This window comes from Phyllostomus hastatus, unplaced genomic scaffold, assembly GCF_019186645.2.
Source record: "Phyllostomus hastatus isolate PE091 unplaced genomic scaffold, TTU_PhHast_1.1 phas_scaffold_755, whole genome shotgun sequence".
Lineage (NCBI taxonomy): Eukaryota > Metazoa > Chordata > Mammalia > Chiroptera > Phyllostomidae > Phyllostomus > Phyllostomus hastatus.
The window spans coordinates 6,795,349-6,818,543 of NW_025334039.1; the positions used below are offsets into that span (position 1 = coordinate 6,795,349).

At 33.3% G+C, this 23,195-nt stretch overlaps 2 protein-coding genes across 4 annotated transcripts in view; one reads left to right on the forward strand and one right to left on the reverse strand.

Annotated features, from left to right (window-relative positions):
• On the forward strand, positions 1 to 7,991 carry SYCP3 (synaptonemal complex protein 3). The gene is made up of 8 exons (XM_045826426.1): positions 1 to 133; positions 558 to 624; positions 796 to 830; positions 2,321 to 2,438; positions 3,225 to 3,324; positions 5,924 to 6,022; positions 7,705 to 7,809; positions 7,938 to 7,991. The coding sequence occupies exons 1-8, from the start codon at positions 1 to 3 to the stop codon at positions 7,989 to 7,991; spliced, it is 711 nt and encodes a 236-aa protein (XP_045682382.1).
• CHPT1 (choline phosphotransferase 1) overlaps positions 7,845 to 23,195 on the reverse strand; it is a 24,997-nt gene continuing 9,646 nt past the window's right edge. The window contains exons 2-9 of one of the 3 annotated variants that reach the window (XR_006784280.1): positions 21,381 to 21,528; positions 19,029 to 19,170; positions 18,215 to 18,299; positions 15,016 to 15,147; positions 12,770 to 12,928; positions 12,182 to 12,307; positions 10,948 to 11,147; positions 7,845 to 8,017 (exon numbers count right to left, since the gene is read on the reverse strand). Coding sequence is in view for 1 of the 3 variants with exons in the window: in XM_045826425.1 (XP_045682381.1) it covers positions 7,973 to 8,017; positions 11,037 to 11,147; positions 12,182 to 12,307; positions 12,770 to 12,928; positions 15,016 to 15,147; positions 18,215 to 18,299; positions 19,029 to 19,170; positions 21,381 to 21,528 (948 nt within the window). In the remaining 2 variants the exon portion in view is untranslated. The remainder of the gene's footprint in view (positions 8,018 to 10,947; positions 11,148 to 12,181; positions 12,308 to 12,769; positions 12,929 to 15,015; positions 15,148 to 18,214; positions 18,300 to 19,028; positions 19,171 to 21,380; positions 21,529 to 23,195) is intronic. The other 2 variants (XR_006784279.1, XM_045826425.1) reach the window with 2 other exon arrangements.

Genomic DNA, 23,195 nt, shown 5'->3' on the forward strand with positions numbered 1-23,195 from the left:
ATGTTGCCCTCTGGAAGGAAACATACTGGGAAATCTGGGAAGACATCGATGGAGGATCAGATTGTAAGAGCTTTTGACTTTGAGAAAGAAGATAGAAAAGATCTGAGTGGTTCAGAGGAGAATGTTTCTCACGGTACAGTATATCTAATATTGTTGTGCAGTGACCATGTCTGGCAGTTCATTTATTTTGAACCTCCTGCATTTTAAATGATAGTAAAACTTTGTCAAGCATTTTAACATAGTTCATGTTTCTCATTTGGAGTTAGAGTAGCTTATATAACATCTCTTGCGTTTTCAGTCATTATTCCCAAAATGAATAGCACATGGCTTACTATGAACATTAACACAGGAAAACTTGCAAAATTGTTCCTATAAAATGGTCCTGGATCTTGATTTAATTCCACCTGATTTGCAGAGAAAGCACAGTATTTATGTATCTGCTTTAAAAACTCATGTGCCAAAAAGCCTAAATGACCTCAAAATTAAGATATTCAATAAAATTACCAAAGTAGCATACTTAATTTCAAAAATATTTTTATTTTTTATTGTTGATACAGCAAAGACTCTAGCAGTTGATAAACTTGGGAAGAAAAGGACTTCTGCAGGAATACTTGAAGATATGGGGTAATATACTCAAAATAATTTTTGCCTGTTAGATAAAGTACTTTAAGAAAGTACTTTGGTTGTCCAATGAGTGTTATATGTAAAATGCTGGGTGTGGGATATTTCTTCCAAAACAAGCATGATATTTTATGGCTCTTTAATGAAAAGTTTTTAAATGTACTTTGTTCACAGAGATGAAGTACAGAATATGCTGGAAAAAATAGGAGGTATGTTTTAAGAGATATTTGTATTTAAAGATTGTTTTAAGCCAAATAACTTGTACAATAATCAGTGTATTCAAGACTCATTTAATGCCTTGTTCTTATATATACAATTTTGCATAAGTATACTATGTAATTTAGCTTCATAGATTTCCTTACTTAACCTTTTCCAGTTAATGTGAAGAGTGCAAACGGTACTAACAATGGTGAGTAGTACTAGAATGGTGCTTTTATTTTATACATGTGTGAATTTAATGGACTAAAATTTTAGGACAAAATGGATGGGAAAAGCGTATACTTTGAATGGACTTTTGCAGACTTTTCTACAGACTACAAACACATATCTGTATATATGTCAGTTTTCTTTTTTCTCAATTTAGTTATTTTGTATGACATTCCTTTGCTCTTTTCTGTAGCAGTGTAAATTCTGTAGCAGTTCTTTTCAGTGTAAATTGAAGCCTTTAAAATAACTATTGTTATTTTTACATTAAACTATTTAGTTGAGAATTAAAAACAGCCTTGCTAGATAGTAAAAAATGTATAATCAGATAAGAAATTCATAAACTTTAACTAGTGTGTCAAATGTCAATTACATGAACTGTGGTAGGGGATAGAATACTCAAAAAAGAGTCAGTATTTGGCTTCTCTATATGGTGCATTCATCACACAGTCAAGTCTTTTATGAAAGCTTTGCTCTATTTGGTAGTGGCAAAATGATTGTTTTGTAATTTTATATATATTTTTATTGATGGATATTGGATATATAAAATATTTATATAATAATGCAGCTCCATAATGATTACCAAAGAATAACTATTGCTGGTAGAGTCACATGCACATGTTTAGCAAAGCATTACTTAAAGTATTAAAACTTCATGAAATATAGTACTTGAGATAAAAATCTGCCATAAAAATCTCCATGAAAGTATTCAAAATAGGTTCTAGAATGAATTTATCTAGATATTTCCTTAAGATTTTTCTATGCTTGGTTTTTATCTCATTTAGAAAATTATATGCTTAAAATTATCACTGACTATATTTTTAAAAAATAATTTTCTTATAACTATTTTTTTCCTTTTTGGATTTAAAAAATACTTTTGTGTGTTTCATATACTGCATTCTAACAGTAATTCATCTAAATGGGTTGTTTCAGTTGGGGAGTATTTTATAAATTTAGAAAAATGTAGCCTTTGTGTTTTCTCATGAGGAAATTAAAGCCCATCTTGAGACCCTTTTTTCCTTTTATTGGCTCTTTTTAATCACCTATAAATTTAAAAAAATCTCTGGCTAGGAAAATCAGAACTGGGATAAGAGTAACTAAAAGTTTTCTTAGAAAAAAACAACCTTGCTTTTCATACGCCTATTTTAAATTTAATTTTAAGTGTCTTTCTGAAACTGTTAAACCAACTTTACCCATATTTATTTCAATATGTGGGCATAAAATATGTAATTTTCTTCAATATTGCATTTTAATGAATATTTTACTTTCCATATAGCTGACATTAGCAATTCTCTTCTTGCAAAGAAAAAAAGACTAGCAATGTATACCAAGGCTTCCCTCAAAACCAGTAACCAGAAAATTGAACATATTTGGAAAATCCAACAAGATCTAAGGTATGATTATTCGTTCTTTCACAACCACATTTTTATCATTTAATATTATTCATTAGTGCAAATTATGAAAAATACTGTTGTCTGTTTATTGGAGTCTCCAGTAAAAAGAATATTTAGCTTAATTTTTCTCTAAGTCTTTTAGTCCTGTACACTCACTCCTTCATAGACTTGAAATATATTTCCTAGGAATCAATAGAGATTATTTTTAATCCCCTTTTAAGTAAAAGTTAAGAAGTTTTTCTCTAAAGATAATTTGTCTTTGTTATAGAAATACACTAGCTGAATAAAAAGTAAATATCAGCTGTTAAACAGTGTGGAAAAGTATCAGTCTTAATATTGTAAATGATTTGTATATTTAAGCCGTAGTAACTCTGTTCTTTTTCATAAAGCCATTTTTGTATCAAAATGGGCAAAAACTAAGTAGAATGTCTGCTTGGAAATATCTTATATGATAAATATAATGGCTTCATTGAATTTATCATAAACCCATGTACAGTAGGAGAAAATGAAAAACTGCTTGGCAGTAAAATGGAGTTTTCTGGAAAATTTATATATACAACAAAATTTCCTTCCTTTTCAAGAGCTAAAGTATATGAGAAGGCTTTTCTGATAGGTTTAGGAGAATAAGTATGTCTGGAATCAAAATTTTACTTCTAGTTTCATATCTGAAATTTTAGAGTGCATTTATTTCCTTTTATTACAGCATAATTAATGTAAAGTCAATTTTGTTTTGAATGTTTTTCCCATATTGATATGAAATATGACAATATTTGTTATGTTTTACAGACAGAAGCTTAATCAAGAATTTTCTCAGCAGTTTCTGGCTTTGTTTCAGCAGTGGGAGATAGATGTGCAGAAAGCTGAGGAACAAGAAGAAAAACTAACTGTATGTATCATGCTTAGCTTTATAATTAATCTATTTAACCAAGCGTCAAGTAGGAATGGAAAGCCTAGCCTTGTAGGGGACCCACAGAACTTGGGTTTCACTACCCATTGCTGGCTATATGTTTTGGTCCTGCTGAATGGTAAATTAGAGACGTATAGGCACAAACCATATTCATAAAAGCTGATGGTGTTTGCCTCCTGTATTGATTGGGATTCTTAGTTCCAAATGACAGAAATTTGCCAAAATACAAAAGGATTATTCATTTACATGAAAGAAGACCAGGATTAGTTTAGCTTCAGGCATAGCTGGGTGAGTTGGGGAACAATTGCTCATGTGGTATCATCTTGGCTGTCTCCAGTTCTTAGGCTATATCAGTGTGGTAAGCAAGATAGCTTCTTGCACTCCCAGACAAGTTCAGTAACCCCAGTGGACTCTAGCAGAAAAGTAACTCTAGCAGTAACTGTAGCAGAAAAGTCCTCTGAAGGAAAATCACTGATCAATTTGGATTGTTTGCCCATTATTGAATCAATCATTATGGTCAGAACATGATTTACTCTTGTGCTACCTATTTAATGGGAGATGAAAGTCAGTGCCACATATATATATATTATATAATTACATTATCCTTTTATTCCATACTTAACACTGGGAAATGATCACACATCTAAGAGCTAAGCTGCCATTCCTAGCAAATAATTTTAAGTGTTGGTTGACCAGCCCAGTTATGGAAATATTAAATTTATATAACAAGGGGAAACATTGAGTAAGCCATTGGCATGAGTCTCAATTTCAGAAAAAAAATAAGAAACATACAAAGTTGTATGAAACCACCAAGAGAGTGATTGTAATTGTAAAAGAGAAGTCTAAGAACTGGGCCCTTAGACCTTAATGTTTAGAGTTAAAGATGAGAATGAGTGGCCTAATTGAAAGAAAACCAGTCTAAGCAAAATTAAGTAAGCCTTTTAAGCAGAGAGGATTAACTTTTTCACATGCTGCTTTTAGGCCAAATAAGGTAGATTTGGCAAGATGAAGGTCATTGGTGTTGATCAGAATGGTTCTGATAGTCTTGAACAGAGTGATTTGGATGGAATAGTAAGTGCAAAAACCCAACTGAAATATGAGTATAAGAATGGGAAAGAAATGGGATAGTAGCCTGAGTAGAAAAGGAACAGTGCTTTTTGTCTTTTTAAAGAATGGACAAAGAGCAGCATATTTGTATGTTGATAGGAATAATCCTCAGGGAAAAATAAAAAAGAATGGAAAGAGGGGAGACAGTTGCTGAATTCTTGAGAATGGGTGGAACATGTGAAGAAGTTGGCCTTAGCAAGGGACCAAAGATAAAAGTTCCTTCTTAAAAACAGGAAAGAAGATAGAGTATTTGAGTACAGAGAGATGTAGGTGAGTGGGTAGATAGGGGAATGAGAAACTGAAAGTGCTCTTTGGATTGTTACTGTTTCTTTAGGGAAATCATTAGGGGCGTCAGAGGGTGGAAAATATTGTGCCTTTTGAGATCAAATGAAAGGTATAAAATATTTTCCTGACAGTGGGCCAGTCAACAGACTGAGGAAATTTAATTGCCAAGCAGCAATAAGGGTTCAATTTAGGCTAGTGATTATGATTTAAGGTGAGGCATGTTAGCATAGTTGTGGGGTTTTCTCCAGTAATGACCATCTGCAGGGATGCAGGCAGAGTGGCTAAAGAGTTGTGTTTTCCATGGTTGGGGTTTAGGCAAACAACTATGACAGGGTAAGAGGGGAACAAGGTATGTATGCGAAGGAGTAATTAAAATGATTGACCATAGAATTTACACTGGGAAAGAGGAATGGGAGAACATGGGAATAGGGATAGGGGGCAGTGAAAAGTAGGTAGTATGGGTACATTTTAGTACCTTGATAGAAATTAGAAGTCTTGATAGAAATTATTGAGCTGTATAACTAAAGTGAGTGAGCTAGAACAGTAAAGAGGAAGTGGTTAAATAGTGAGATATATGGAGATACAGTATGAATAATGGTTAGAGACTGGATTCTAGAAACATACTGTTAGGAATCACATTCTCGTTTGACCAAATGCTAGCTGTGAACTGTGGGAAAGTTATTCTTTACATCTCAGTTTCCTCATTTATGAGAGGGGGATAAGGTTACCTATCTCATAGCGTGCCTTGGAGGATTAAATGAGTTCATATATAGTAAGTTTATTTAAGGCCATTCAGTGTAGTGTGCTATTATTTATACTAGAGGTTATAGTTATTGGTAATGACAAAACTTAGGGTATGAGTATGTAAAGGAATGGCTGAAGTAGGGTGGTAGCTAAAAATCACTGGTGAAAGACCAGCATTATCAGAAGGATCATCTGTGTTGATATTGAAAGTACTAAGAATTAGGACATGTTTTGAGTATTGTTAAGATTTCCTAGTTAATGACTGGTAGGATTATATATTGCTGTATATTTATGGTGAACACAGATTGTTTAAATTTTATTATAATAGTTGTTAAAACAAAATTTTAAAAGTATTGATTTTAAAATTACCTTTAAGCTTTTTTGTGCTAAATTTAAAATTATACTCAAACTGTTATCACATTGTTTTCTTTTACATTTGTAGAATTTGTTTCGACAGCAACAAAAGGTTTTTCAACAATCTAGAGTTGTTCAGAGCCAAAGACTGAACGCAATTAAACAGTTATACGAGCAGTTCATAAAGGTCAGTTGTATTTGGTAACAACATATTCTTACAAAACAATTTATGTTGGAGGAAGAAAAATTTTTTCTAAGTTTAAGGAAAAACCATTTTGCTTACGAATTTAAAGTTTTCAACTACTTTCCATTTTGAATTCACTGTTTTTATTTAACTACTATATTCTACTTTAACATTCTAATGTTTTTGTGGGAATTATTCAAAATAGGAAATGGTAAATTGGGAATTTTACCTAAAAATGTATATATCATACATAAAATTTGTATTTAATATTAGCCACTAGTATTAGTTCTCTAGTCAACTGAAAGTAGAAGGTTCATAAATCATTTCTAGATAGACTTTTACTTGCCTTTGTATACACAGTGTTTGTTCAGTTGAAAGTACCCAGTTGAAATTGATGTTTCTTTAAATTTGAAATATGTTATATATGTACTTTATGGCGTATTTGCTTTTAGAATTACTAATAATGTATGTGACCACAAATTGTGTTAAAAAGTATTTCCAATCACCTTGCTATAACACTCCCTGAAAACCATTTGTTGATTGGTGTGGAGGTTTGATAAAGTACTAGAAAAGATTTCCTCTAAATGTCAGCACTAAAAATAACAGGACAGGAATTTTAGTATATTTGACTGTTCCATCTCCCTTATTTGTTACACATCTAGTTATTAGAAGGTCCTGTAATTTTTACCTCTGAATGGTTCTTTTTAATTTTTTTTTCATTCTTTGCTTATAGTATTAAAACACTTAACTGATTTCTCTGTTCTATGATCCATTCTTCAGAGTTCTGCCATATATTTTCCTAAAATATTATCTCTTCCCTCCTTAAAAACTATCAATAGTTTCTCCTTCTAAATTCTTGGGTAGTCAGATTTCCCCCCACCTAATAATGTAACCCTCTTTTTATGCTTCATTTACTATATTTGATCATTATACCCACACCTCCACATAATTGCTTTCTCTTACTGTACACTTCCATGATTTTATTTATGCTTTTGCCCTAGAAAACTTTTTGCTTTATTTATTGATCTTATTCCTTTTCCAAGTAATTTGCAATTAATCCTCATTTTCTATTACATAGCCACAGCAAGTTGTGTTTCAATGTCTATTATAAAATTTTGTGTCATTTTCATTAATGTTTGTTGTCACTGGAATAAGGGAAGGATCACATATTATTTTTTAATTTCTCCACAGGACTTAACATAGTACTTTTTACACAGTAGGCATTAGGATTATTATTTATTAGATGGATAGCAAATTATTATAACAATTTTTTTCATAAATTGAAAGGTTTACTACAGGTCATTTAATACCTCTGATGAATTCTCATCACATTTGACTATTTGGTCATAATAAGTGGGTTATAACTTGATATTTAGAAGGGTTTTTAGAAATTTCCAAAATTATGGTACTTATTAATTTGGGACTTCCAGTCTTTTTTTTTTTTTAATATGTTAGATACTGAAATCTTAACAGTTCACTAACCTCCTGTAGAAATAGTCATGTCTAACATTTTTAAATTCTCTAGTGGGTATTTTGATGTATTACTTAGAATATTTTTATTTGGAATAAATAAGGTATACTGTTTGAACTTTAAAGTATTCCTACTTTTGAAAATTAATTGTACAAGTTTTAGAACCTGAGATGAAAACTGATGGTTTTAACTGAACAAGTCTTTTGTGTTTTAGAGTATGGACGACTTGGAGAAGAATCAGGATACTCTCCTTACTGGTGCACAAAATGAACTTAAAAAAGAAATGGCTTTGTTGCAAAAACAAATTATGATGGACACTGTAAGTTATGATAGTAAACACTGAAAAAGTAAGGATTAATGTAAGCACTGAAACATTTTATTTGTTGAAATATGTATAACACTTATCTAAAAATTAAACAAATGTTTAATATCTCCTTTCATGAACAGCAGCAGCAGGAGATGGCAAATGTTCGAAAGTCTCTTCAATCCATGTTATTCTGATGACTCTTTGAAGGAAGAATTTGAACCTAAGTAATATGATACAATTATAACATTAGCAAAGAGGCATATAAGTCTTAGAGTGGTTTAAAAATTCTAGTTTAAAATATTATATCATGTTAATCATTAGCTTAAGTGCAAACCTCCTCTTTCTCTTAACCTCCAAATAAAATCTAAACAGTTTTGTGAGTAGCAGCAATCCCTAAACTGTATGTGCCAAGCTTTCTGCCTTTTAATAGTAATAGTAAATTTTTCTCTGTAACACTTGTCAGTTAACTTAGCAATAAAGATGATTTAATTTCAAATTCTGGCTTCAGTGTATGTGTATCAGTCCCAAAAGGTAGAAAGCACAAATAAAAATTACATGGTTGTCCCTTAAGAAAAAGTATAAAACTTATTTTTATACATACATCTTTTTGTATATGGTAATTAAGTTATATAGCCAATTCTAATGATTGAATTTCAAAAGAAAATCTGACGTAGGAAATTTATTAAAAAACAATTTAAGTTTGTGTTGTGGAATAAAACTACTAAACATCATTAAGATAACTGAAAAAGATATAAGTAGCATTCTAAAATATGGATTTGCACCCTGGCTGGGTAGCTTGGTTGGCTAGAGCACCGTCCAGATGCACCAAGACTGATCTCTGCTCAGGGCACAAACAAGAAGCAACCAATAAATACATAAATAAGTGGAACAACAAATCAACGTCTCTCTCTGTCTCTCTCCCTAACTAGAGGGGGCTAACAGTAAAAAGGGGAAGAGTTGTCCAGGAATATGTATAGCAGACACATGGACAAAGCCAAGGTGGGGGTAGGATAGAGGGTGGGACATGGGGATGGGTTGGGAGGGCACTCATTGGGGGAAAGTGGAGATAACTGTACTTGAACAATTAAAAAATAAAATCAATATACAATTCTTTTAAATAAAACAGATTTTTTAAATGTCATTTCCAAAGACATCAAAAGGCCATTTAATTGGGCTGTTCTGAAATTAAGTGGCACATGCTTGTCGTAATGATTTAAAAGCGTATCATTAACATGCTCAATTACTTAGGAATTTACTTCACATTTGTCTTCAAAGATAAATTACCTAGAATGTTTTTTTTCGGTTTCAATTTAGAGTAAATAATAGAACTATCTTATTTGATTTTAGGTTCTTTCTGATTTTACATTCACTACCAGACTTGAATAGTTAAATCTTATACCTTGTCTTTTTAAATGTTTATTTTAAAAACATAAAATAACATGAAACACTTCACTTAATAAAGAATTATTTCAGTGTTTTAAATAAGTCAGTTAAACTTACAATTTTTTTCTCAAATTGCTTTCTTTGAAACATTCAAAACAAAAAATGTGCCCTCCCCCCCCAAAAAAATGCCCATTACAAGGAGAGGAGTGAAACTTCTGTTTTTCCATGTTTTCAAATCTAGTTGTTTCCCCATAACCCATTCTTATCTTAGTTTTGAGGTTTTCAAAGTTTTTAAAACAAGTCCATACTTATTTCCTTTTCTAACTGATAACTCACACAGGAAGAAATTAGTCCTTCACCCTTAACAAATACCTGACATTAGGGGGACAGTTTACTTCCTAAATTTTTGCATTTTGTAAAGTTTCCTTTTAAGCCAAAGTATATGTTGGAATGTATTTCTAAGAGGGTCCTTATTTGAGTTTACCAATTGTAAAATAGTCAAAATAAGTACCCTGGAGTGTTTTATGTCCTTAATTCACATAAATATTTTTTCCTTTTAAGGAATATCAACTTTCACTTTTTTAGTGTTGCAAGTTTGATTCCCAGTCAGGGTACATGCCTGGGTTGCAGGCCATGACCCCCAGCAACCGCACATTGATGTTTCTCTTTCTCCCTCCCTTCCCTCTCTAAAAATAAATAAATAAAATCTTTAAAAAAAAACTTTTACTTTTTTCATTATGTCTTTTTCTTGCTTAAGATATAGTTACATATTCATTACTCCTTTTAAAAAATGTATTTCATCATATGGCCATGGTCTACAGAACTGCTAGATAAAATTAAAAATAGGGTAAAAGAGGAGTCTGAAGATTTGTATCATCAAAGAGCTTTGTGATAGCTCTATTCATAATGAACACTACAAATACTTTTAAGAGTGGAAAGGTAAGAATCAGTACATAACGTACTTAGTGGTTAAATAACTGATACTCATTTTATCCCCTTTTTGCCTCAAGTGTATAGTTGTAACTTTGGCTGATATTCTAAAGGGAAGATACATTTGCCATGTTTTTATAAATTACTAATTATCCTATGCCAATTGTGCTTTAAGTGCTGCTTTATTTTTCATAAAAGGGGATGTTTAATGTCCACCTTTTTGTGACAATGAAATTTTAATTCAGAATATCAAGAAACAAGTTACTCTCACTATAAAGATTCATTAGTTTTTCTGAACTAGTAGACAAATTGCTTTTACACAAATTATAGAAAATTATTTAGCCCTTTTTAATTCCAGTTGGTATATTAAGCAAGTATTTCCTTTAGTACAATAGTAGTTAACATTTCCTCTTTTGAAAATGGCTAATAAAAATTATATGTCATCATTCAACTTTAGAGTATTACAATCCATGCACTTAAACAGTATTATGAACTCATTGCCTTTTTGCAATAAAAGCATCATGTTTAACATGGCTAAAATTCTCTAAGTCTTGAATTTTTATGTAGTTTGGCAATGAAAATCCTGAGTGTCTGTAAGGATTTCTAAGACAAAAAGATTGCTATTTAGAACTACTGTGGTGTATTTTCTTATCCCCAGAAAATTGAAATTTCTTTTTTTGGTTTTGTTTCTAACTTAGAGATTGTATTACTCTGATAATATCTGTAGTTAAAAATGTTGATACACAATGAGGACTTCACAGCTGAGATAGACATAATGGAATCTATAGGACTTAATGTTTTATATTCAAATATAACCTTATTTGATAGTATACTAGCCACCTGCAAAAGGGGATTTCCTTCACTCCTAGGTTCCCCTAACTGCTTCTCCTCTTTTCCTTGGGCTATTAGTCAATATGCTTGTGAACCTGTTCAGGTGCTTGATGACATGAAGTCTTGAAGATATTTAGATGAAGGTGTCTTGAAATTTGCAGGCACAAAGCACTAAAGTACATCATCATATCAAATGAAGAAATGACCTTTAAAAGGAAAAAGAAAATGCAAATGGATTATGATCTATCTTTTCTGAAGCAACAGCTATCCCTCCTGCCTTCTACCACTGCCTGCATCTCAAACTTTAACTGAAAATTCTTCATTGAAAATTTTACACTTTAGAGTACTATTATATACTGTATTTTGCTGTATATAATGCACACTTTTTTGCCCAAATTTTTGAGGGAAAAATAAGGATGCTCATTATACATGAGTATGATGATTACATGCCACGGAGTATAATAATGCATTATACATGGCAAAATACAGTATTTCTCATTTGGACCTCATATAGTCCTCTGCAACATACAGGGTATTTCATAGTTATAGAGTCTGAGCACAGCAGTAAAAGCCGAGACTAAAATACAAAAGCTGGAGAGTAACAGAAAAGTCTTGACTCCATATTCTTTCAATTTTCTGCTGTGCAACAAAGCCACAAATTTCTACTAGAAGGGACTACTAGTTATAAGAAAATCATTCCATCATATATATTTCTTACTCCTTTGAGATTAGTTGTAAGAAAGCAAAGGTCTACGGAAGTGAGGTAGATGTCCCTTGTGTGGATCCCTCAAAGTTCTATAGGACCAAAAGGAAAAAAATGCCTGGAAAAGATAACAGTTGAGGGGAGGTATATACAAAATTTTGTTGTACAAAAAAACTTAAGAAAGTACACTATTTAAAAATTTTCCCAGAGACTGGGGGTAAATGCTTCCTTTTAGAAAAAGAAGCCTCTCAGCTCTGCTGCTGGAGAGGGAATGAGAAGAAAATCTCCCTATAATTTACTTGGAAAACTCACAGATGTATTTTTAAGGACTTAGGTTGGTGGAAGCAAGATCTCCAGCTATGCAGACCATTTCTATACTCAATAAAAAAACTATTCACAGCTTAATATAAGTAATTTTACAGAAACATTTACTGTATAGACTGATAGTGAGATTACCTGATATTTCACTGAAATGACTCTTAAGCATAGTGTTATCTGACACTGTTAAAAATAAAATCTTAGCAGAAAAGAACTTACCATTGCTATCCATAGAACAACATATTCGTCTACAAAATTATTAAAGTACTGGTCTAAAAATAAAAGACCTGGGCCAAAAAAGACAGTGTCTTGAAGATACAGTTCACTTTTAGTCATGTGGGCTATCTATAAAAAAAAATAAACAAAATAATTTCACTATTAAATTTTCAACATTTTAGCTTTTATTTTCAGAACAGAATTGACTATAACTCACTATTAAGACAAATAAGGATAAAGAGAGCATTCAATCTCATATTTTATATGAAAATACTGAATCTAAAACTTCCAAAATTCATGACTGAATGATAGGGTAGCTTATTAAAGTTTCCAATATTTAAATTTATTAATATCAGAAAGTTATATTTGTTAATTATAGTTAAATAATTAAAAGAACTTACTACATAGTAAAGAATCTCCCTAAATATAACATTAACTCATCACAAATTTTACCTGGAGAACAAATAGGTAACTCTATATTGTGATGGTAACACCACAAAAAAAACTACCCACTGCATGAAATAGTTTCCAGCTCTGTGTTTGAGGACCATGTATGTTATTTATACTGTGAATCATTAAATAATTTCTTACCACCAATTTTTGTGACACTTTAGCAAAGACACATCCAAACATTAGGGTATAAAGACAAGGATGCTTTTCAAACACATTAGTTGCTGACTTTTTATAGATCATTACTGCCAGTATAATAATTATTCCTATGTGAAGTCCAGGTGACAAGACACTGGTGCCCTAATGGATAAAGCAGAAAATCAATATCACATTTTAAAATTATATTTTTTACATTCCATTTTCTGAGCATCTATTTTGTTTCAGGAACTAGAGAGCTGAAAAACAGTATGATGTAGTGTATGGCCTAAAGGAGTATATAGGCCTTAGCAGTGCTTTTCAAAGTTTCACAGAACTCCAGAGTTATAGAGACACAGTGCTATAGATGTTCGATTCCAATTTCATATACATCACATTTTAAGCTAATAAACACTAAAAAATATAATTTATTATATACTAAGTTTTACTATGCTAAAGGCCATCAACACTTGGACTACAAAATTAACATTTTTTGTCTAGATATATCTGTCTTAGTCTCTCTCAATATCAATAACATCTCCATTTTTTGGTATTTAGACTGCAAATGGACTTTATATAACACTGTAAAATCCAACCCATTACATTTTTATCTATGTGAATCAGGATTCTCTCAGCACTGCTTATCTTGAACAAAATATTGAAATAAATTTGATATTAAGACTTATTAAATCAGTCATCATCAATTTAAATATGTTCATTAAAATAGACTTAAGTTTACATGTTATAAATGATAACTTACTATAAAATTACAGTAATACTAGAAATCATATAAAATAAAACATTTAGTGATAACAAAAATTTCAACTCATAAGATAGTGCTTTTATCTCTATTATGGTTTTATAGATTTTATGCAAGAAAATCTGCTAAAAAGGTTAGAAAACCACCAGTTTAAGAGTTTGAAATCAACCACCTCTTAGCTGTAGTATCAGATTTCTTTTCTTCCTTCAAACAAATCATCAATCATTTCTTAGTAAAATATTCTCTAAAGTGGACACTGATCCTTACTAAATAACATTTTCTTTAGTGGAACTTGTGTTCCAGCTACGGCTCTATTTTATCATCCATGGTCAAACATCTAGTATTCCTAATTGCCTTATGCACAGTAATGTACTCAGGTCAACAGACAAAATACCTCAAAAGACGAATTAATTTTTCCAAATATATCAGAACTCATTTATCTAAATGAGTTTTATACTTTGCTTTTGGATTATGTACATAAAATGTATTCATAAATATTGATAATTTATGAATTATGTGGATTCTTTTGAAATTGTCTTGAGAGTCAATTTGTAAGTCATTTGAGAGGATGACACTTAATTTTTAACCGAAAATGCTGTATTTCATATTTATTACTCCTCTTATTTATTAGACTTAGCTCCAAATGATTGACTCTTTTTCAAAATCAAATCCACCTTTAAAAGACAGAAAATTTGAGCTATATATAGCACCAAAGAAATTAAAGAGAATGAGCCATAGCTTAAAGCGATTCTAAAAAGACATTCCATAAATGTTTGAGAGAAGATGGCATCACTGGAATAAGTATTTATATTCCTAAATTCAACTTCCTTGAAGATGACAGTGTTTTTTAAAAAACACAGGTCTGTGTTATATTGTTTAAAAACTTGGCAGGAATTCTAACTCCCACGTAAAGAATTAAAGAAGTTTTAAGAAACAAATATGAATAAATACAAAAATATTAGAGCATGAGCAAAGTGTAGAGAACACAAAGCACAAGGCCTATCCACTCAATTTAAGAATTAAAGTTAAAAAATTTTCCCTTTAAAATAGAAGAGTTTTTAAAAGTATATTTCAATAAAATTTACTTTGCTAGTAATAAATACCCAATATATAAAACCATGACCTTGGCAGCTTTCTGGCCATTCAATCGGCAGTTCATTTTCTATCTTTTCTCCTTATTAGTGTAAGGCACAAAATGTAAGAAAACAGATGGTAACTCTTAATTACATATGGTAACAAAACAGTGGATGAGTAAATGAAATGCCAGAAAAGTCTATTCCAGAAAGGCTGTAGAAAGGGGAAAGATGCTTTATTATCAGTCTAAACTATTTTTAAAATGCTTTTGTATTACATGCTTACAAAGAATCCTTTAAAATATTTAGTTCTTTTCCCCACTCTTGAACTTCTGTATATTTTTAGTATCTCTGTAGCTGGTGATAAGTAAATTTAGCATGATAATTAATACTAAATGATGATGAAATTAATCTCTTACTGCTATAGTGGATCCATTCTTGCCAACTCCACCATGGAGGATAACATGGAAATAATTTGAACAGGAAAATATTGCTCCACCTACAACTCCAAGAACTGGGAAGATCTTCAATTTTATTTCTAGAATGGGTATCTTCAGGGGTAGAGGAAAGAAATAAATCATTAAGAAACTAGAATTTATTTTCCTATTAAATATTAAAGAAACATTATGATATGGCCCTGTATAATAAGTTATCATTTTTCTTATAATCAAACCTTAAGTTCTGGAATGTACACTGAAGTAGTAACTTTTCTCTTAATGGTTTTACTCATCAAGTGATAAATGAATCCACCAAATTCAGCTAAGTCTAATTATATAACTATGATGAGACATTTAACCTCATAAACTTTCCTTGACTTAAAGGAATGAAAAAGGACAGTTCACCTGGATTTAATATTTCTAAAAAGCAGCATCACAGGAAAAGTCAGACACTATGACCTGCATCATGAATGTGACAAATAATCATGATGTGCATGCATGCAAAAATTTTATATACCTAATATTCGGATGAAATCTCTAGCAGTATTATTTACCTTTTGGTCAGTTGCTGTTCAAAAAAACCTCCAGAGGCAGCAAAGGATTTAAAAAAACAGTAACAGTGAATTGTCAAAAGCAGTAGGCTATGGTGTTTTGAAAACAGACTTTGAAATATTCTACTAAAATTTGTGGAAACTACAGATTAACAATTAAGTTTAGAAAATCTACACCTAAAATAAGTATTCTTTTGGTGAGAATAAGCAGATGTGCTTTCTTCCTATGGGATTGCCAAGACACTGAGTGAAATTATTTTAAGATGAAATTCAATCCTTCCCCATTAAAACTAAATATGAATTCCAAATTTAAGACAGCCATATCTGGCCTAATGACCAGAGATGCCTAACTGCTTCTAGGTTCACATTCACCTTTTTCTGGGTACCAGCAGAGCAGCTGCCATACAAGACTCATCATATCCCTCTGGTATATTCTAGAGGCCTATAGTAGCATATAGGCCTCTAGATTCTATTATTTATTCTTACATGATGAGAAGGAATATGAATTTCTCAGAGAAGGTACTGACTGCTTGAAAATATTCTCAAAGTCTATTTCTGAGCCTAGTGATATGAACTGTAATGGGTAATTTTGAAACTAAATGCCACAGAATAATCTCCAATTCTTATTTTTAACAGAATTACTTTTTAAAGCAATTTTAAGTTCACAGCAAAACTGTGTAGAAAGTACATCAAGTCCCCATAGGGCCCACTGTCCCCTTTCACAGCCTCCCCCACTATCAACATCCCCCACTAGCGCGATGCATTTGTTACAATCTGTGAACCTACACTGACACATCATATCACCCAGAGTCCACAGTTTATGTTAGGGCTCGCTCTTGGTGTTGTACATCCTATGAGTTTGGACAAATCCATAATGACAGGTATCCAGCGTTACAGTATCATACAGAATAGTTTCACTGCCCTAAAAATCCTCTGTGCTTTGTCTACTTATCCCTCCTTCCCCCTAACCGCTGGCAATCACTAACATTTTCACTACCTGCATTGTTTTGCCTTTTCCTGAATGTCATATAGTTGGAACACATACTATATACCCTTTTTCAGACTGGCTTCTTCCACTAAGTAATATACATTTAAAGTCCCTCCATGTCTTTTCATACATTGATAGCTTTTTTTTTAACATTAATATTCCATTGTCTGAATATACCACAGTTTATCCATTCACCTACTGAAGGACATGTTAGTTGCTTCCAAGAACTGGCAATTATGAATAACTGTGTTCAAGTTTTTGTATGGGTATAAGGTTTCCACTTATTTGCATAAATACCAAGGGATCTTATGGTAAGAGTATGTTCAGTTTTGCATCTTGTGCTATTTTCAATGGAGGTATAATACAGCTTAGTAATTAAAAACATAGAGTCTGGAATCAGTCTACTTAATTCCTAGCTCTAGTACTCACTAGCTGTGTGTTCTTAGACAAATTAATTAATCATTCTAAAGTTTATTCATAAAACAGAATAATGATAGTATCTATTTTAGAGGAGTGTTCTGAGGATTAGATGAAACAATGACAGTAAAATGTTTAGGATCATAATAAGTGTTGAATAAATGATAGTTGTTGGCTGGCAATATTACTCCTATTCTTCTTAACTCTATGGGCACAAGTTGTGAGTCAGCCAGGGCTGTGAACTTAGGTTGTAGAGATAAAATAATTTGTTTTTTTATAGTTTCTTCCTATGCAAGGCATGAATTTATGACAGTAGCCTCCTGAGAATCATCTTTTATCAAAATACTGAGATCATAAATGAAGCAGAAAATAAAAACACTCCTTAAAATAGGAAACCTCACCTCATAATATATTATATAAATGCAAATTAGCAACATTCCTAATATTGAGGGACAAGTTTCAAATGTAAAATATTTTATTGAATTTGCTTTTCTAAATATCTGTTTTATGAGATAAATTTTGACTTGGAAAAGGTATTTCAACTAGTGTGTTTAATTTTGTGTATCAGGGAAATGGGGTCGTTTCCTATATGGTAATATATTCATATACAGGGGAAAATGCCATAATAAGGTATATAGGATAATAAAACTATAAAACAAAGGGAAAAGTTTACAAAATAGAATGAATATTAAATATAATGCTAAGGATTTCTGAAGAAAATTAACAATGCAATTTTCCCTTATTATGAAATGTTAAAGGGACTTATATAAGAAAAAGAAGATGATCAAAACCATGACCAGTAAAATGACAAAAAACTAACAACTATCAAGAACTGAAACTAAAAAGAAAACAAAAACAAACTAAGCAAACAGCTGACAGAACCTGAATCACAGAAATGGAGATCCCATGGAGGGTTATCAGCAGGGAGTGGGGAGAATGGGGGAAAAGGTACAGGTAATAAGAAGCACAAATGGCAGGTAGAAAATAGACAGGGGGAGGTTAAGAATAGTACAGGAAATGGAGAAGCCAAAGAATGTGTATGTATAACCCATGGACATGAACTAAGCAGGAGGGTTGGTGGTGCTGGTAGGAGAGGGGGTTGCAGGGAGGAGGGGAATAGAAGGGAGAAAAAAAATGGGACAACTGTAATAGCATAATCAATAAAGTACATTTAAAAAATACTTATTAATAAAAAGTACTTAAACATAAATTTAAACAGTTTTACCGTATAGTCCCACATTGTTGCTCCTCCAAATGTAGACAACACAAAGACGATCATTAAAGCTACCTGAATTTCAGTTACGTCAACTCTAAAGAGGAAGGACAAAGAATTGAAAATATGTTTACAAATAAAATTTCTGAATGTGAAGGTTAATTAACCATATATCAAATGTCAAGGATGTAAAAATCTCTATAGGCTTATTTTCTTTTTATCTTTAGTTCTATCACTGAATTATCAGCTGACTACACTTTTAGGTAAGAAAAACCTGTATGTGCTCACATATAGGTAAACATTAGTGTGTGTATATATCATTGAGTGTTTAGCTCTAGCATTTACAAGATTACAAGATGCTTTCATATTATCTCACCAATTGTCTACCACAGCTGAGAGTTTCACGATTACCTGTTGCTGGTGACTGTTGTAAGCAGGTCCCCCTTTTTGGACACATGAAGTTTTGACCAAAAGGACCTTAAGATTCCATATCTCATTATTTTGCTATAAAAGTCAAATGTTGGTTACTTAAGTACTGAATGTCCTTTCTCTATATTATTCAGGTCCCTTATTTTTCTCTATCTTGTATCTAATATAAGTTTGGGTTAGTAAGTTGGAGAAGGGGAGAAAAGATAATTATTTATAACATGCAGATTACCTAAAAGACTTAAATTAAGGTATAACATTTATGGATGCTCCAATTAATTAAGAGATAATTTTAATTCTTGATTGAAGCTTTGTTGCTATTATATATAAATGAACTATAATAGATTGTGAAAATAAATTCAGTTATATTTTTAAATGTTCAACTAAAATACATACTTACTTTCCAAACCTCAACACACCCGAAACATAAGTCTGCCAATGAGCACAATAAAATAAGAACATCCCAATAAAAGAGCAGAAAAACAACCAGTCAGGATGAGTTCCTAAGCGAACAGCAATTGAAGCTCCAACTGCCATAAATACTGAAAGAAACAAGGTTTAAAAACCATTAAGAATTAGAAATAATTAATGAAAAAATTGCCACGTACTATTCAGCAATACAGAGTTTTAAGACTCTTGGCATTATCAGGTACACTAAGCAAAATAAATTCTTGAATATACTTTAAAAATACATGTGCAAAATTGCTCCCAGGATATGTACACCTATTCAAAAAAACTCTCTAACAGCTCAGTTCATTTAATGTTAAAGCCATTATTTAAAAAAACAGGGTACTTCCAGTCAAAATGGCAGCATAGGCAGACATGGCTCGCCTCTTCACACAACCACAACAAAATTACCACTAAAATATAGAACAACCATCACTTAGAACCATCAGAAATCAAGTTGAATGGAAGTCTGACAGCTGTGGAATTCAAAAAACCCCACATCTATCCAGATTGGAAGGAGGGATACAGACATGGGACGTGCTGGTTCCATGCCCACATGTGGTAGGTAAAAATTCAGGAGGGATATCTTGGGATCAAGGAGTCCAGCCCAACACCAGGACCCAAGCCCAGGGTTCCAGTGCCAGGATGATAGGTCCCCACAAATTCTGCCTGCAAAAAACTAGTGGGGATTGAGTTGGTGGAAGAAACAGCTGGAGCTCCAAGGAGTTCCTTTTCACAAACCCACAAACGGACTTACTCAGATCACTCCCTCTGAGCTCCACACTGGAGTAACAGCCTAAAAGGCACCAGTGGCATACTGGGAGAAATTGAAGTGTCTGGCATCAAGGTAAGCAGAGGCCATTGTCCCTTTTCTAAACCTTTGCCACACAGAGTCACAAAGCCATAGAGCCAGCAAGCTGGTGCCGTATCTGAGACTCCCTCAACCTAACACCACCTTGAAGATCCCCAGAGACTCCACCCCACCCAACTTATGAGCCTACCCAAGCTGCTTTTCCATGTAAATGGCTGGTCTTGGCTCATACTGAACAATTTCCTCTCAGACAAGCAACAGCTGGCCTCTGAGCCCCAGGCCCAGCACTAGCAGCAGCCAGATTAGAGTCACAGTTTGGCTTTACCTGGGAATCTCCAAGCTCAGCATAAGCAGCAGCCATCTTAGATTGCTTTACAGTTTAGGCAGGGTAGCCCCAGGAAAAATCAAGGTGGGGGCTGATCTTGGCCTGCACCACTCAGGAAACCCCAGGGCTAGTTCACCCAGTGGGCAATTCACCCAGTGGACAGCTACTGGCCATGATGGAGCACCACTGCCCTGTCCCTGCAAAGCTGATCCTCCCTGGAGGGTGGAGGTTGGTGGTCAGTCATCACAGCTAATCCTTGCAGCTGTCTGGCCTGGGTAAATCCCTCCCATTGATCTATCAACAGCAACCAAGGGTCAAATACAAGAGGAGGACATACTCAGCCCACATGAAGGGTGCACCTTGGGTACCCAGCTTGGGTGATAGGGGAAGCTCTGCAATTGGACCCTACAGGACACCTACATTAGGCCACACCACCAAGACACAGAGTCAAAGAAGCTCTATCTAATACATAGAAACAAATACAGGGAGGTTGTCAAAATGAGGAGACAAAGAACATGGCCCAAATTAAAGAACAGATCAAAACTCCAGAAAAATAGCTAAATGAAATGGAGATAAGCAATCTATCAGATGCAGAGTTCAAAACACTAGTTATAAGGATGCCCAAGGAACTTAGTGGGGACCTCAGCAAGATAAAAAAGATCCAGTCAGAAACGAAGGATACACTACTTGAAATAAAGAACAACTTACAGGGAAACAACAGTAGAGTGAATGAAGCTGAGAATCAAATCAATTATTTGGAACATAAGGAAAAAAAGAAAACAACCAATCAGAACAAAAAGAAAAAAGACTCCAAAAAATGAGGGTAGTACAAGCAGCTTCTGGGAAAACTTCAAGAGGTCTAGCATTTGCATCACACAGTTGCCAGAGGAGCAGGGGTGTGGGGAGAATGGGTGAAGAGGTGAAGGGATTAATAAATACAACCATGTACTTAGAGAATAGTCATGGGATGTAAAGGGCAGTATAGGAAATGGAGCAGCCAAAGAACTGATACACATGACCCATGGACATGAACAATGGTGTGAGGACTGCCTGAAAGAGTGGGGAGTACTGGGTGGAAGAAGGCAAAGGGGAAAAAACCAGGACAACTGTAATAGCATAATCAATACAATTTAATTAAAAAAAAAACCCCACAACTATGGTCAATTTACCTGTGGAAAGAGAGTCACAACCATGGTCAAAAAGTTCTCCCAAAGGGGAACAAGAATTTGTTCTTCTGGCTTGTTTCCCATCGATAGCATCCAGTGACTGGTAGATAAAGAGTCCGAGTGCACACAATAGGTATGTCCAGTATGGTGCCTAAAAGTACACAGAAATAATAAAGACTGTTACATTAAGTAATAATAAGTACAATAAGCTACCAAAGCCAACTGACACATTTTCTCATGTTCATACTTTATACCACTTCCATGTGTTATAAGGAAGGTTCATAATTTTCCTTTAATCTACAGATTAAAATTCAACTGAGAAATCAAATGAATTGCTTTAAGTTATCTGGGTAAAGGGTCTCAGAAGTCCATATTGTGAGAAACACAAAGTTAAATGACCAAGCCAGGATTAGGACCTAATTTTGATTCTTAGTCCACAGCTCTTTTAAGATAACAACACTATTCACATATGGCACTAGATTTGAAATTATTCACAAGTCTTTGCTCTAAACAACAAAGACAAATTATATACTCCTGCTTCCATTCATGATGGAGTATCAGGGGACTAGATTTACTCTCCCATGTTATAAAACCTGGAAAGCAATAATATAAAATGAAACGACAGTTTTCAGACATTGCAGGCAAGGCAGGACCGTGATTCCTGCAGAAAGGAAACAAATGAGCCGGAGCCTTATGACTCCAGCTTATTGCCTAGAGGCAGTTTCTAGGCCCTGGTTCAGGAATGGGGAGCCCCAACATAACACTGTGTTGCTGTGTTGAGGAGAAAGTAGCATAGTTCAGGAAGGTCAAGACAGTTAGAATTTGTGGAGCAGAACATGGGAAAGAGGAGGGAGCCCAGAGAGAGGGTCCCAAGTTGTGGAGATCCATCAGGGTACCTTGGCCGAAAACGAACCTGTGCCTGAATGAGACAACACTACTAACCAGCGCCAAGGAGAGAACCACTGGAAAGCACATGGCCACACAAATCTTGAAGCCCACACAAGGCGGGAACCATTCATGCTCCCACTGTGCACAGTAGGAAGACCCCGTAACACCTAGGGCACTGGATAGAGTTCTCAGAAGTGTATTGCCTTAGTAGTGGGGATAAACTAGTACTAGACTAAAACTATTCTGAACAGTCCAAACAGACTTAAAATCTAGCCTCAAAAGGATCCGACAGATTCCAGGTACTTTACCTGTAGCCAACACAAAGTACAACAACTTAAAGGAATAATAATAATTTAAAATCTATAAAGTACCCTCCAAAATAAAATTTGCAATATTTGGTATCCAATAAAAAATTACTAGTCATTAAAACAATCAGGAGAATAAGATCTATAACTGGGAGTAAAATCAATCAATACAAGCAGACCCAGGAATGACAGAAATAATGGCATTAGCAGATGAGGACATTAAATATTATTATAAATATACTTCATATGTTCAGAAAGGTAAAAGAAAACATGAAAGACTTAAGTGAAACCTCCAGAAATGAAAAACATAATATTTGAAATGTAAAATACACTGGAAAAATTCATAGCATTTTAGAGCTCAGTGAACTTTCAAACTACTGATGGAAACTATCCAAAATTATACACAGAAAGAAAAAAGACTAAGAATAATTGAACTGGGCGCAGACAGGCTAACATACACGTAACTGGAGTCTCAGAAGGAGAGTACAGAGAGAGTTGAACATGAAAAATAGAAGAAAAAATAATGGCTGAGAAATTTCCAAATTTGCTGAAATCTATAAACTCATATATCCAAGAAGCTCAATAAATCCCAAGCAGAATACTTCTTAAAAACCAAGGCACATCA

Coding starts and splice junctions, on each gene's coding strand:
- SYCP3 (XM_045826426.1), top strand. CDS start 1: ATGTTGCCCTCTGGAAGGAAACATACTGGGAAATCTGGGAAGACATCG. Junction 625..795: donor GGAATACTTGAAGATATGGG/GTAATATACTCA, acceptor CTTTGTTCACAG/AGATGAAGTACAGAATATGC. Junction 6,023..7,704: donor TATACGAGCAGTTCATAAAG/GTCAGTTGTATT, acceptor TTTGTGTTTTAG/AGTATGGACGACTTGGAGAA.